At 44.6% G+C, this 12,347-nt stretch overlaps 1 protein-coding gene across 6 annotated transcripts in view; it reads right to left on the bottom strand.

Moving 5' to 3' along the window:
* Positions 1-12,347, bottom strand: part of LOC118512696 (chaoptin) — an 80,313-nt gene that overhangs the window by 44,886 nt on the left and 23,080 nt on the right. For 5 of the 6 annotated variants that reach the window (XM_036057504.1, XM_036057506.1, XM_036057505.1 and 2 more), the window contains exon 3: positions 4,390-4,703. In XM_036057504.1, the coding sequence (XP_035913397.1) occupies positions 4,390-4,621 (232 nt within the window). In that variant the 5' untranslated portion in view covers positions 4,622-4,703. Of the gene's footprint in view, positions 1-4,389; positions 5,446-12,347 lie in introns of those variants that run through there. The other variant, XM_036057510.1, reaches the window with a different exon arrangement.

Consider the following 12,347-nt stretch of genomic DNA (forward strand, 5'->3'; position numbering starts at 1 on the left):
TATTTTGTCACACGGTGTATCTTACTGTTAGTTGCAATGTTAACAAACATAAGGTTTCTCTTCAACTACCCCTTTTGCAGCTGAGGCTTACACTAAGTGCCTCAAGATTTCACAGCGTTACAGTGGTACAAACTCGTTCCGGCTGTTGGGAGATAGCTGGCAGTAGTAGCGTCCCGATGTCGAAAGGATCATAGCACCTTTGGCACGCATTCACCCTGCCCACTTCAAAGCACACTCTCCCGTTAACAAAACATACAGGAAAACTGTAAGAAAACTCCGCCGGCAGTGCGAAATACAACAGCTTTCCCTTTGCCGGTGTATTGAGTTCTTGGTAACCCCATCCCACCCGTTCCGTTCCATTTGATGACTGTATCTTCAGCTCGGTTGGCATTTTTCCCATCTTACACCGTTGGTGAAAATGTACGGCTGAGCAAACCTAAAACAGCAAGATGAAGATGACAAAAACGGTTAGCTTTGTTTTTGCTGCCGGAACCCAAAAGAACCATTTTCGCTCTTCCAATCTTTCCCGCACGGGTGGGTGGATGGCTGGGAGAGACGAAGGTCGGTTGCCCATCTTCCCATTTCGGTGCCTTTGTTTTATTTCCTCTTCTGTTTTGAAACCATTTGAACAAGCGTTATACGTTTGATGTTTTCCGGGATGAGAAAAGAACAACACAGATAAGCAGGTGCAGCCTGCGAGGGAGTGCCAGTGGATCGGGTCGGGTGGGCTTTCCCCACTTTCCAAACGCTACGGACGGACGGACGAACGGAGAAAAAGGATCAAGTTTCGCCCCGTTTTCGTGACAATGTTTGGAAGAATTGGTTGAAGCTACTACCTGAATCGGAGAAGCAATGGGCGAAGAACAGATATCATTGCTGGTGCTTTGCTGCACATTACATAAATTTGCTTTTATTCCCGTGTTGTTTTCCACATGATGTTGCTTCCGTGCCAAACCGGCACACGGGGGTTCTCACTGCACTATCCCAGGACTTACCCGTTGGTCCCATTTATAACCATGTAAGGCAATTCGAGAGCGGACAGCCTAGTTCCCGCCAATGGGATGGATAAAAAGTGCAACGTCGCTATTTCGCCATCACTGGATCGTCGACCAGTTTTCGAAGGATTATGTTATATTGGGGTATCGAAAAGCTGGCTAAGTGGCGCCCTGTTGTCTTGTCGTCGTATATTTCAACGCCCGTCCTTTTTTCCCACCTTTTTGGTTCAACCCGATTCGCAGGCGAACGTATTTCACGATCCCGTTTCGCTGGATTCACCACTGCACCGACCGACGGCTCGATGATCAGAATCACCTTCTTTATGGTGCATTTCAATATTTCATTGGCCATATTTCACCCGTTTTTACAGCGGCTAATGTTGCTCGGGTAGTCACAACACGGATGGTTCCACGGTTGTGGACATTCGGACTGTACACTAATAATGTATGATAACGCGGATTTCATGGTGGGCGGAAAGTTTTTTACGAGACAGTTTGATGGAGACGCTTGGTGATGGTTATTTACTATTGTGAACGTACCAGCTAGCCTTTAAGGGGTGATTTTGTGATAATTTTTGCCACTAAGACACATACAGCATTTTTATTTTGTTACGTTTTATGGACAGTGTAGTAATGTTTGAGAATGTTTTTTTATAAAGAAATTACGTTTCTGAGCCTGTTTCATCCGAATGATTCAGACTTTAATATAGAAGATTAATTTTTGTAATAAAGACAAAACTGGGTCAGGTTTGAAAAATCTGACAAAAAAACAGGGCAAGTTTCATGCTGTCGTAAACATCTTCACGATCCATCTAAATTTCCTTTGCTAAAATGTGCGAAAAGAAAAATCAATCTCCATTTCACCACAGAACAGAAACGCGAATGGAACCACGAATCACAAGTAATTCTTTTTTATCTTCCCCAAATGTCAATTTGCTAACATTTGCTCACTGCAAAACATGAAACCTTACATCTTCGCGCACGTCATAATTCCATTTTTAACTTCAACCGAACCGAATGTAGAGTGAGGATAGAGCAACATTTCCACCCACAAAACTCCCAGTGAAATGATTCGTATTCATGTGTTTCCGACACATCGATCGCTATAGCGGGTCGGCCCTTCGCAAACGTGTACCTTTTTATGAAAGAGCGAATAAATAGAGCGCGCTTTATTCATTCCCTTAACACCAGGTTGGCAAAACCCGAAGGTAGTCCGAACCATGCCCACCCAGGGGAGACGGTTTGGTTTTGACATGGTCCGGGAAGTAAACAAATAGAGTCAAACCCCGGTCCCGGGCGACATTCGGTATGTACACAGGAAATAACGAGTTGTCACCACTCGAACACACAGCACAGCACAGGGTTGCACAAATTGCGGTCTTCCATTTTGCCACTTCGACATATTGATCGTAATGATGCGCCATTTCGAAACACATTCTTCGGTGTGCGAAGTTTGTGTCAGGTGTGCCACCGTACCGCACAGCCAATGGTAGCTGCCAATCTCAAACTGGCCAGATTGACTGACTTTTACTAAAGAATAATTTGATTTCTCAGCAAAACTACAGCACCTTTTTATCGTTGCAGGTGTTTTTTCACCTGTATTGGTACCAGGAAACGAAGCAAATAGAGAAGAAAGAGAGAAACCACTTAAGATACTTCAAACAACGAGCTGACACTAACAAGACTCTCGAAGGGATTCAACACTTTCCGCAAACGGTGGAGCAAAAGTTTCGCGAAGCTTGTGCACGATACACGGACGCCGCAAGTCAATAGAAAGGATGAGCATAGTGTCAAAGGAGAACCGAAGGACCAACGCCACAAAAAAAAAGAAGAGAAAGAAATCGCAACATTACAAAATGTCAAAATAAACAATCCCGATCCTCTTATTTGCAATGTTACTGGCAATGAAAGCAAACGAACTCGTCAACCGGGGGCATGTGGGATGAACCGTGGTAGGATTTCTTTTCTCAACACCATTCAGCAAAGAAGTGGTGAGCGGCGCCGTAAGATGCGAGCAAAATAGTTGATTCAAGAACAAGAAACGTCCGGCAAGGAACGAGACAACGAGTTCTGCCAAACAAGCAGAACTTCGTGCCGTAAAGAACCTCTCAACCGGCCCAAAAGTGTGTATCTGCATGTGTGTGCAGGTTTAGTGGGAGAGTAAGCAAAAGCTGACTAGAACCTACTTTTTCACAGTTACACAACGAACCATGAAGTTGATGTTCCTGGCACCTGGCCGTGGTAAAGGAACACACCGTGCTCCCTCAGTCTCAGCTCCGCGCTAGCAACAGACCCGGGCAAAAGGGCACTTTCGCTCGGAGGAAGATTGAAGTGCGACTAGCTTGTTAGTGATATTTGCTTAAGGTTGTTTGGTGAACTAGACTGCAGGATGTACCGACCGAAGGTGTCCCCGGCCGGCACCTGCGCCTCAACGGGCAAACGTACCCGGTACACAAGCCTGGCCACAAACCCAAATTTACCTGCTCACGCGAACACCCTGAACACCCTTGAATGCGCAACAAGAAAGCAAAAAATGGGATCCACCTTAGGTTGGTGGATTTGAGAGCAGGCAGCACAAGTAGAAGAAACAGGAAAAAAACATCCATCCACCATACCGAGTCCTCTCGGACGAATGAAGCGTGTCGTTGGATGGCCCTTTCAGGATGCCCTCCCCAGGTTAGTGCGTCTGCCTGACGACGGAAGCGACGGAACTCTCGTCCGGGTCTGGTCGACACAGCCAGTTAGAAAACGGGCCTATCAGTGAAGGTGAACAGAATTTAAATTCACCGTGCTACACCGTTCCGGTAGATTATCACCGAGTTCGGGCTGGGGGAAAAGGTTCTTGGCTCTACCTTGGCACACCGCACCCTAGCCATCCGGACCACTTTGCAGGAGCAAACGAAAAAAGTACGGGCGTACCACCCGATCACTTTGGATCCACGGTGACAGCAAACTACGCTTGAAGGTCAATATTTATTCTTCAATAAAATTTCGATACGCACGATGGCACGATACCAGCTGTACCGGTTGTTCCTGTTTGCCGCAAAACGTAATCTTGCTTAAAAGCCGACCAGGGCCGGCCCGTATCGGCCAATCTACCGGCGTGTCCATGGACGCCCTCGACTGCGATGAATAAACATTGTCTACAATAATTGAGAAGCTGTCTCGAGAGCAGTTCAGTTGACTTTGCGGAAAATTGTTGTTTGTTTGCATTTAAAATGTTATCTTAAACGGTTGGTTTGGCTTACCCTCCCCTTTCAACCAAAAAGAGGCCATCGCATACAAACACTACATTTGATTCGGATTAAGGATTACGGGTACGGGTTGTGGGGAATGATGGAAGGTGGGAAGGAAAATAGGGAGCGTAGCGAGATTGTTCGTTAGTTCTACTCACCGGGAAATTTGTAAAGCGACACCTCGTTGCAATTGATCTCGAGGAGTGCGGTTTCGTTCGGTAAACTCGCACACCGGCACATGGTGTTGATTGGACACTCGTACGAGATGTCCTGATTAGTGTACATGATGTTCCGATTATCCAGCTTCCAGCCCATCGTTCCCGTGTGTATCACAGTGAGCAGCAGTATGCTAACGATGTCCGCGCTCGATCGCACAGTGGGCGACCCCATCGTGATGCTGTGCCGTTGGTGTATGTGTGTAAAGTGAAAAGACGCCGAATGCTGCTCCTCCTTCTACTCCGCTTAACAAGGCCTGCGAAAATGGAAGAATACAAGTACGGGGAAAAGATTAGAGCCGAGTGCAACTGAAGTAGATTAGAATAAGCAAATGTACGCTGATACCCAAAGTCTCTCGTAACGGAGTATCGAAACTGACGAATGGTAAAACTTTTCTCTCACCGTAATAAAACACGTTTGGGGGGGAAAAAAAACTTTTTGAACACACAAATTTACTCGTTCCAGATAATCTGCGTTCTGACGGTATACTGCACAGCAATGCCTTCCCGTGCACAGGAAGAACCGTCCGTTCAGTTGCTCCAGTCTGGCAGATCACAAAACTCGATAGCCCGATCCTTCGAGTCTTCACGTATACACTACATGATAAATGTAACCCATTTATCATGTTTGCAAAAAAAGGTAGATGGAACGGGACGCACACAGTGAAGAAGCGAATAAATTTCAACCTTCATTGAAGCGAAACTCATCGAAAGACGGCCAATCTCCGCATTCGTAAGCATATCACACGTGTCGGGAAAGTTGCACAGGCAGATAAAAAAAAAACAAAATAGAAAAGACTGAACACATGATGCCGAATGTTTGATGTGAATCGAAAAGTTTTACAGAAATTATGAACAGCACTTTCACCGTTAAAAAAAGCGACGGGCGAATGTATCCAAATGTGCGTGTAGTGCTGAACTCGATGGGTTCGGAGAAACCCATTGGATGGAACGCAGAACACCTTACTTGAAGGTTGTTTGTTCAGAAGCCATTAAATTTGATTTCGATTTTAAAGTGAGTATGTGAAGTTTTTTGTGTGTCAATGATTGGAATTCAGAGGACCGGAATGGGCTTCTGATTGACGATTTATTTAATTGTCAACACATTTTAAATCTTACATTAATCACAACTAAGCCAAATAATGAAACAGTATTTGCTGCTTGTTATAAAACAATACGATACAAAATGTTTGGTTTTACGATAACATTGATCAATGAAACAAGCAAAAAATAAAGAAGAACAAGCGATAAAAAAGTTAAAACTTTTTGTAAACAGAAACTCAACCATAGGGTTGAAACCATATGAGATGTTTCAAGCGACCAGGAGCCTGAAAACTTCAGTCGCGTAACGACCAACAAGTTTGAAGAAACCGTAAAGAAGTTTTTAGATTATAGAATAACACAAGTGACTTTGCAAACTCAAATAGCTAGTTTTAAAGATAGCTCTAGCAAGACACGGCAAAGACATTGTCCACAAGACTCGAAGACCTCTTCTTCTTTGTTGGTTGTACATCCTCGGGAGAGCTTGGCCTGTCATTTCTTGTGTCCTTAACTTGATTTATCCGAGGATGATTTGTCAATCCTGCATATGTAGATCAAGGAAAGTGTGTAAAGCATACAGGAGATATTGTCACGACGATTTTAAGATTCATACTGATTCATTGTTCAACGCAATGGTTAATAAATTTTTATTCGAAATGTGTTTTAAGATGCTTCGGTTATTTTAAGCCCTTTCTCGTGAAGAAAAATTCGATTGGACAAGATCCATTTTGAAATAATCTCTAGCTGTTCTAGTTCTTATCAGCTTCATAATTCTTCTACTTAAAAACTATCTCAACAAGAAGCCATTAGTTGGTTGAATGGATGGATTACAAAGACGTCGAGTCATTCTACTTCGTGTTTAAACAATGAACGCATACCCACCCACCGCAACGAGTCAGATTTCTTTTAAATCAAGCTGAAAGCCCTGCCATTTGCCTTTTAACAACGCTCCCATTTCAAAGACTTTCATTAACATTGATACGGTTGTCCCGAGCGTGCATTAAGATGCCAGCGAAATATCTCAAGTATCAAATAAAATCATTACGCCCCGGCAACCACACTTTCCAACGTTTAGCTTCTTGCGCCCTCTCAGCTCGAGCAAACTTAATGCAATCGATGTTTTACCAGTCAACCCATCCCCCCAACCCAATCCAATCTATTTTCCACCCATTACCCTGGATGGGACCGCCAGCGAAAGAAAAACCTCGACATGCGAGGTAATTAAAAAAGAATTTCCCGGGTGAAATACATAGAAATGGCACACGAACTATTCGAATGACCGGAAACTGCTCCATTTGCTGCAGTGCACAGCGAAACCGATAGCAAACAGAGCTGGCGGGCTGGGGGACCGTGACTGTTGGTTTGAAACTGTTGAAAATTGGTAGGAAATGTTTAAATAGTTTCTACCCTCCGTCGTGCGAGGGTAGTAAATTGAGCCGGGCTACCATTCGGGCCTCATGCAATGAACAGCGGGGTCAAAAGAGTACGAATCCCTCGAGATTTAGGGCGAGCATACGTTCGATTTTTGTCTCGCTTTTCTCATCGCCGTTTCGCTGTTGCTTTTGCTCCGGTGGTTCGTTTTTCGAGAAGTATTTATCAGCAAACTGGTACTGGTGATGCAATGTGCAGCGGTGAAGGATCACGCCACCGTGAAGCGGGAGACGTTGGTTCCGTAGTCAGAATTTGGTTCGAAGTTGCGCTACTGCCATAGATACAGTACGTGGCCTATCTGTGTGGTGGTGTGTGTGTGTGTGTCTACGGAAAGGTCTCCCTGAGGAGACGGAGGCAACCGGGCCCATCCCGTTCATTTGCACGGGCAAAATTGTTAAAATATTTATTATCTCTCCTGTGCCGACCGCCCGGCCCCCGGCTTCCATTGCCAAGCTCCGTGGTGCCAGACATGGAGAAAAAGTATAACACGGAATGAATTTCAAATTAATGAATACTCTGGATGGGGAATTTTTCACAATGAGCCTCGGCAAGGGGATAAATTTGATATATTGCTGGCTAATTTCGATGGCCTGGCAAAGAGCCGGACGTTTCTTGCGCGTACCGACCATTTCAAAACCTCGTCTTTGCGCAACCGTTTGAGGTTGTTTGAGGTAATCGTTATCGTTGTCGTAAGTGTGCTAAAACAGAATTAATGAGCCTGGCGAACGTAAGCCAACAAAATAATCTTCTCCAGCAATTTCGGGTGTATTTTATTGAAAAATTAGCCCACAAACGGGTCGGTGCTGCAATCGTGCACAGTTTCACCGTTTCTGGTTGTGCCAAAATTAACACAATTTTCTGGGCAAAACTGGGCCAAGCTAATTGGTTTTAATTTGCTCGGTAAGTTGTTCAAGTAATTGCGTTCCAGTAACAGCAAATTAAATCGTTGCTTGAGAGCAATCTGTTCCTGATTTTATCTGTGGTTTTTCAATCAACTTTCCGTAAGCGAGAGAATTTACGGAAAGCTTTTAGGTTCAAAAATCCACGTAATCGACGGTAGGTTCTTCTCCGTTCAAATGATCTTTTGTTAAGCTCATACCATCACCAGTCACATCAACCGTAATCATTCTTCATCGTTCCAACTTAACGTTTGACCGATTTCTTTAAAGATGTTTCATTTCTTTGCCACATTAATCACATCCACTAAATCAATAACTTTCTTTGTTGCGTTGTATTGCTTTTTGCAACGAATCGATGAGAGAAAAAATAAAAGCTTCCGTCATGAAAAACTCGTTCCGATTTCAACCATTAAAAATGAAATAGCCCAATTTAAGCGCACGGACCATCAAATACACACATTATAAATCACGCCGAGTAATGGCCTCGGTGCCCTCTAAGCTTAGCCCATACCACAGCATACAACAAATTGAACACGAAACTTTGGAGCAAGTTTTGAACTGCTTTCCGGCTTTAACGTGTGAAGATTGTGTGTAGCGTAAGCCTCGGCACACGCGGCTCGTCTTAATTCTGACGAACGTCGCATTTAATATCACTATGCTAACTGAAGGCCGAACGTCGTCGTCGTCTACGTTCGTTCTGGGCCGCATTTACTTCGAAGTCAAAAGAGAAAGAGCGCTAAGAATTCACCCGGCGCCCTCGTGCGGAGACCGTGAAAAGCTCACTCCATCGCAACGATTCGAAAAGCAATAAATCACGTCCGACAATACTTCAAGCACGTAACACCCAATCAGACTACCTCAATGACGCAGTTGGAGCGTGTGACTTTCGGGTGACTTCGTCTCACCTTGAAGCGCCGTGGAATGGGCACAAGTCTGCTGTTTGCGCTCCGGCACAAGATGACTCCGTCAAAGCGATCCAAACGTGATAAATCCTCGTCAGTGTTATCCCTACCCAGACAGCGTAGGATTTTGCTACCAGCGCTTTCATGTCAAGGGACAAGGAAATGCAGACGACCCGAGCTGGTGCGAAGCGCAACCTCGAGCTGATACATCATCATCGGATCAAATCTCTCATCATGGTTATTACTTGCGTCTGCTTTTGCCTAAGCCGTTTCACCTTCCGAATCTGTAAGGATGCTTTGGGATGAAGAACGGCCTCTTAGCCGGAGAGCGGACATCGTTATGAGTGATCTGAAGGCTTGAGAAGGCACATTCAATGCAAATCGTTTGGCTAAGATCCTGTAGGAATTTATGACGAACCGTAGCACGGGGGCGACTGTACCTGATTTTACCGTGGGCGAATGAGTGCTATCACGTTTATCTTATCATGGCTGGAACGAAAACTCAGCCCTTGGAATGAGCTATGCTGTGATAATAATCAATCATAACGCGTTTTTTACTTGAAACTGGCAGAAAGTAAGTGAACATTTATTTGACAAATGAATGTTTGAAAGGATTGTAAAATCTAAAACAATAAGTGATGGGATCAAGGTACAGTTGAATTCGTAAAGGTATGACGAGGTGGTTCAAAGAGAATAAAGAAAGCCATACACACTTATCTGCAGTATAATGGTGAGCAAATCGATGCGTTAGCTACAGCTTTGTTCGTGATTTTTGTGTACTTTCGAAAGCCCATTTTAAGCCTCCAAACAAGTAAAGCTCCACCCAAAACACCAACATTACATTTGCAACGAAGCAAACATGATCTTGCAAGCAAGCCGTAAAAAGTCAAATTAATAAAATTGGTTTCGGAAAACCATTCCCAGCATTTCCCGAGGCCCTCCCATTGCTCCGTTGGCCCGGGATACCATAAAAACGAGCACTGGCATCGTTCTGACTGGTCGCCAAATTAAAGAAATTGAGCCATTTCAACATCACGTTTCACGGAGAAATAGTCAATTTCAACGAGCTCAGAATTCCAACCGAACGGGGAGCTGCTCCACACTTTTCTTTTTTTTCCCACTTCTTTGGAGCAGGGCATTTTCTTCCAGCGTTCAATAATGGTTCTTGTACAATTCACCTTGTAAGGCGCTAGGCGACTTCAGACATCTTACAAACCAGCCTCTTTGTGCCAAGGTGGACGGGTTTCGAACACACTCTCAACAAACACTCGAGTGGGAGGCTGAAGAGCGAACGCTAACGTACCGAAAATCGTTACGGAGCTGTAAGCAATCGAGTCGATCGAAATGGAATTTGTCATGATTTTCGTCAGTGGAGCGACTACACATCCAAGTACCGAACACAGGCTCCAGGCCGAGGAGGGCTGCCATTATTATATCAAAGCGAGGGTAATAATTTTATCCTGAAGTACGTTTAGTGGACCACTTCTCGGGAAGAAGCGAGAGAGAGAGAGAGAGAGAGAGAGGGAGCGTGAGAGAAGAAGAGGAAGAGAGAGATATGACCGTGTACGGCCCATTGCTCCTTGCAATGATACGCTCCTTCCACGCTGGCGAACCATCTAATGCTTGCTGTCGATACATGCCACGGTGTAGCAACAGTTAGCGTTTGTTTGTTTCATAAATATCATCGTATTAAATTATGGACGCACTCATTGTACCCTTTAGCACGCGCTTCAACAGCTCTCAAAACCGAAGCGCCCGATCCGGCTCTCTAATCTGACTAGTGCAATCCAATAATGCTGACCGGTGCTGCTGCACGCCATGCTTATCCAGCTGAAGCCCCGGGACCAACGGAGGAAACCGGAAACCGGACATTATTAATGAGACAGAAAAATCGATTCTCACCCACCGTAACGCCGAACGCCGAACGAGCACTTTACGAACGGGAACCCGTTGGTCGGGAAACCGGGTGCTCCTGAGCTTGGCGCGATGTGCTTACTTTCGTGCTGATCCAATCACAGGTGGTTTCGCACCGCCACACCTTACACCAATCATCTGCCAGCTCCGTGTTGGCAGCACTCCAGAACCAGCAGTATGGGCTACCGCTACCGGACACGACCGGAGCTGGTGGCAAGCGTCTCCACGAAGGCACGCATGGTGGTTGACGTTGGAAATGATTTTTTAATTGAATTCAATCGATTACCTGTACCGGCACGACACGGCACTAGCTCGTGTTGCGTTTTTCTGGCCCAGTAAATAACCCTTGTAAGCTTTATTGTTTTCGCTACCAACCGGCTAGTGAATGAGCAATAGACCGATTTTTTTCGTCGCGAGTTTTATCCTGTTCCGAGAACTGTTGGAAAATATTATCTACCAACGTGCGTATACTGTGTCATTTGTTACGGTGCGCCACGTAGAACAGTGAGCTAACTTACCCGTAAACCATCACCTGCTAATTGGAGTCGATTGACAGATTCCAATGGTATCAATTAGTGGTGCGATCGGACCGGGAGTGGTTGAATTATTGGTTGAGAAATAAAAATAATCAATAAAGCATCAAACGCATTCAACTGTTAACAGCATGACAAAGGCCGAGCGTTAGTATGGGCGGCCGGGTTTACTTCCACTTTAACTGGCTTTAATCAATCACTCAATCATTTTCATTTCCCTCTGTACATTACAATTCGAAATTGGGCCGTTATCATTTTTATTACATAGTTTTTACCTGAGACTTATCGTGTACCGTGAGAGTCAGAAAGCATTTCACATTTATCTCGACAATTTCCTCTATTTAAAAAACTGAAAGACTCGCACCCTCTAGCGTAAGGGTGTGAAAATATATTTATTTTTCGAAAGCCAATTAAATAGTGGTTCGTAAGGCTGGAAATATTTCTATCACCTTAAGCTTATTGCTGGCCATCTTTTTTTGTGGAAAGAAAATCAAAAGCCTCACTTAAAAAACACACACAGAAAGACCTTTTGTACCATTATATTTCTCACGTTTTTTTTATTTCATCACTTTTTTACCCAGCTCCAAACGCCCAGCTCCTGGCCACGAAAGGTGGTTGAGAAAATAAAAATCCCTTCCATCAAACACCATTTTGGATGCTGTTTTGTGCGTTTTTGTTTTCGCTCTTCTTTTACTCTGCTCGACCATTATCACCCTACAGGCCGTGCTGAAAACATCGTCCCGAGGCCGAAAGTAGACAACCGAAATTGCATTGAAAATGGTTTTCGCATCCCGTGCGGCTAGCTTCGCGCTAGAACGACGCTCTATAGTGTAAACCGACTTCTGTGTAGCTGTGTCAAGTAACAGTATCTGTGCGAATCAGCAACACCGACATTCTCACTTTGGTTAGGACTTACCAAGTCCTGTCATTGTGTGTAAAAATGATTCCGTTTTTTTTTCTTTTGTGTTCTTCCTTTTCTCAGCTCCTTTTTATTGCGGCCAATGGGTTTGATGCTCTTCAAGTAATTCTTTCTTATTTATCAGACCCAAAAAAGGAATATTGTGGCTGAGAACGTAACCACACGGTACGGGCTGTATCATATCAGGGAAAATTAACGAGAGCATAAAGCGACGCAAGATTCGTAAGAATGGGCAAATCTGGGCGGGTGCCCAGATGAAGGG

Source organism: Anopheles stephensi, chromosome 3, assembly GCF_013141755.1.
Source record: "Anopheles stephensi strain Indian chromosome 3, UCI_ANSTEP_V1.0, whole genome shotgun sequence".
NCBI classification, from domain to species: domain Eukaryota; kingdom Metazoa; phylum Arthropoda; class Insecta; order Diptera; family Culicidae; genus Anopheles; species Anopheles stephensi.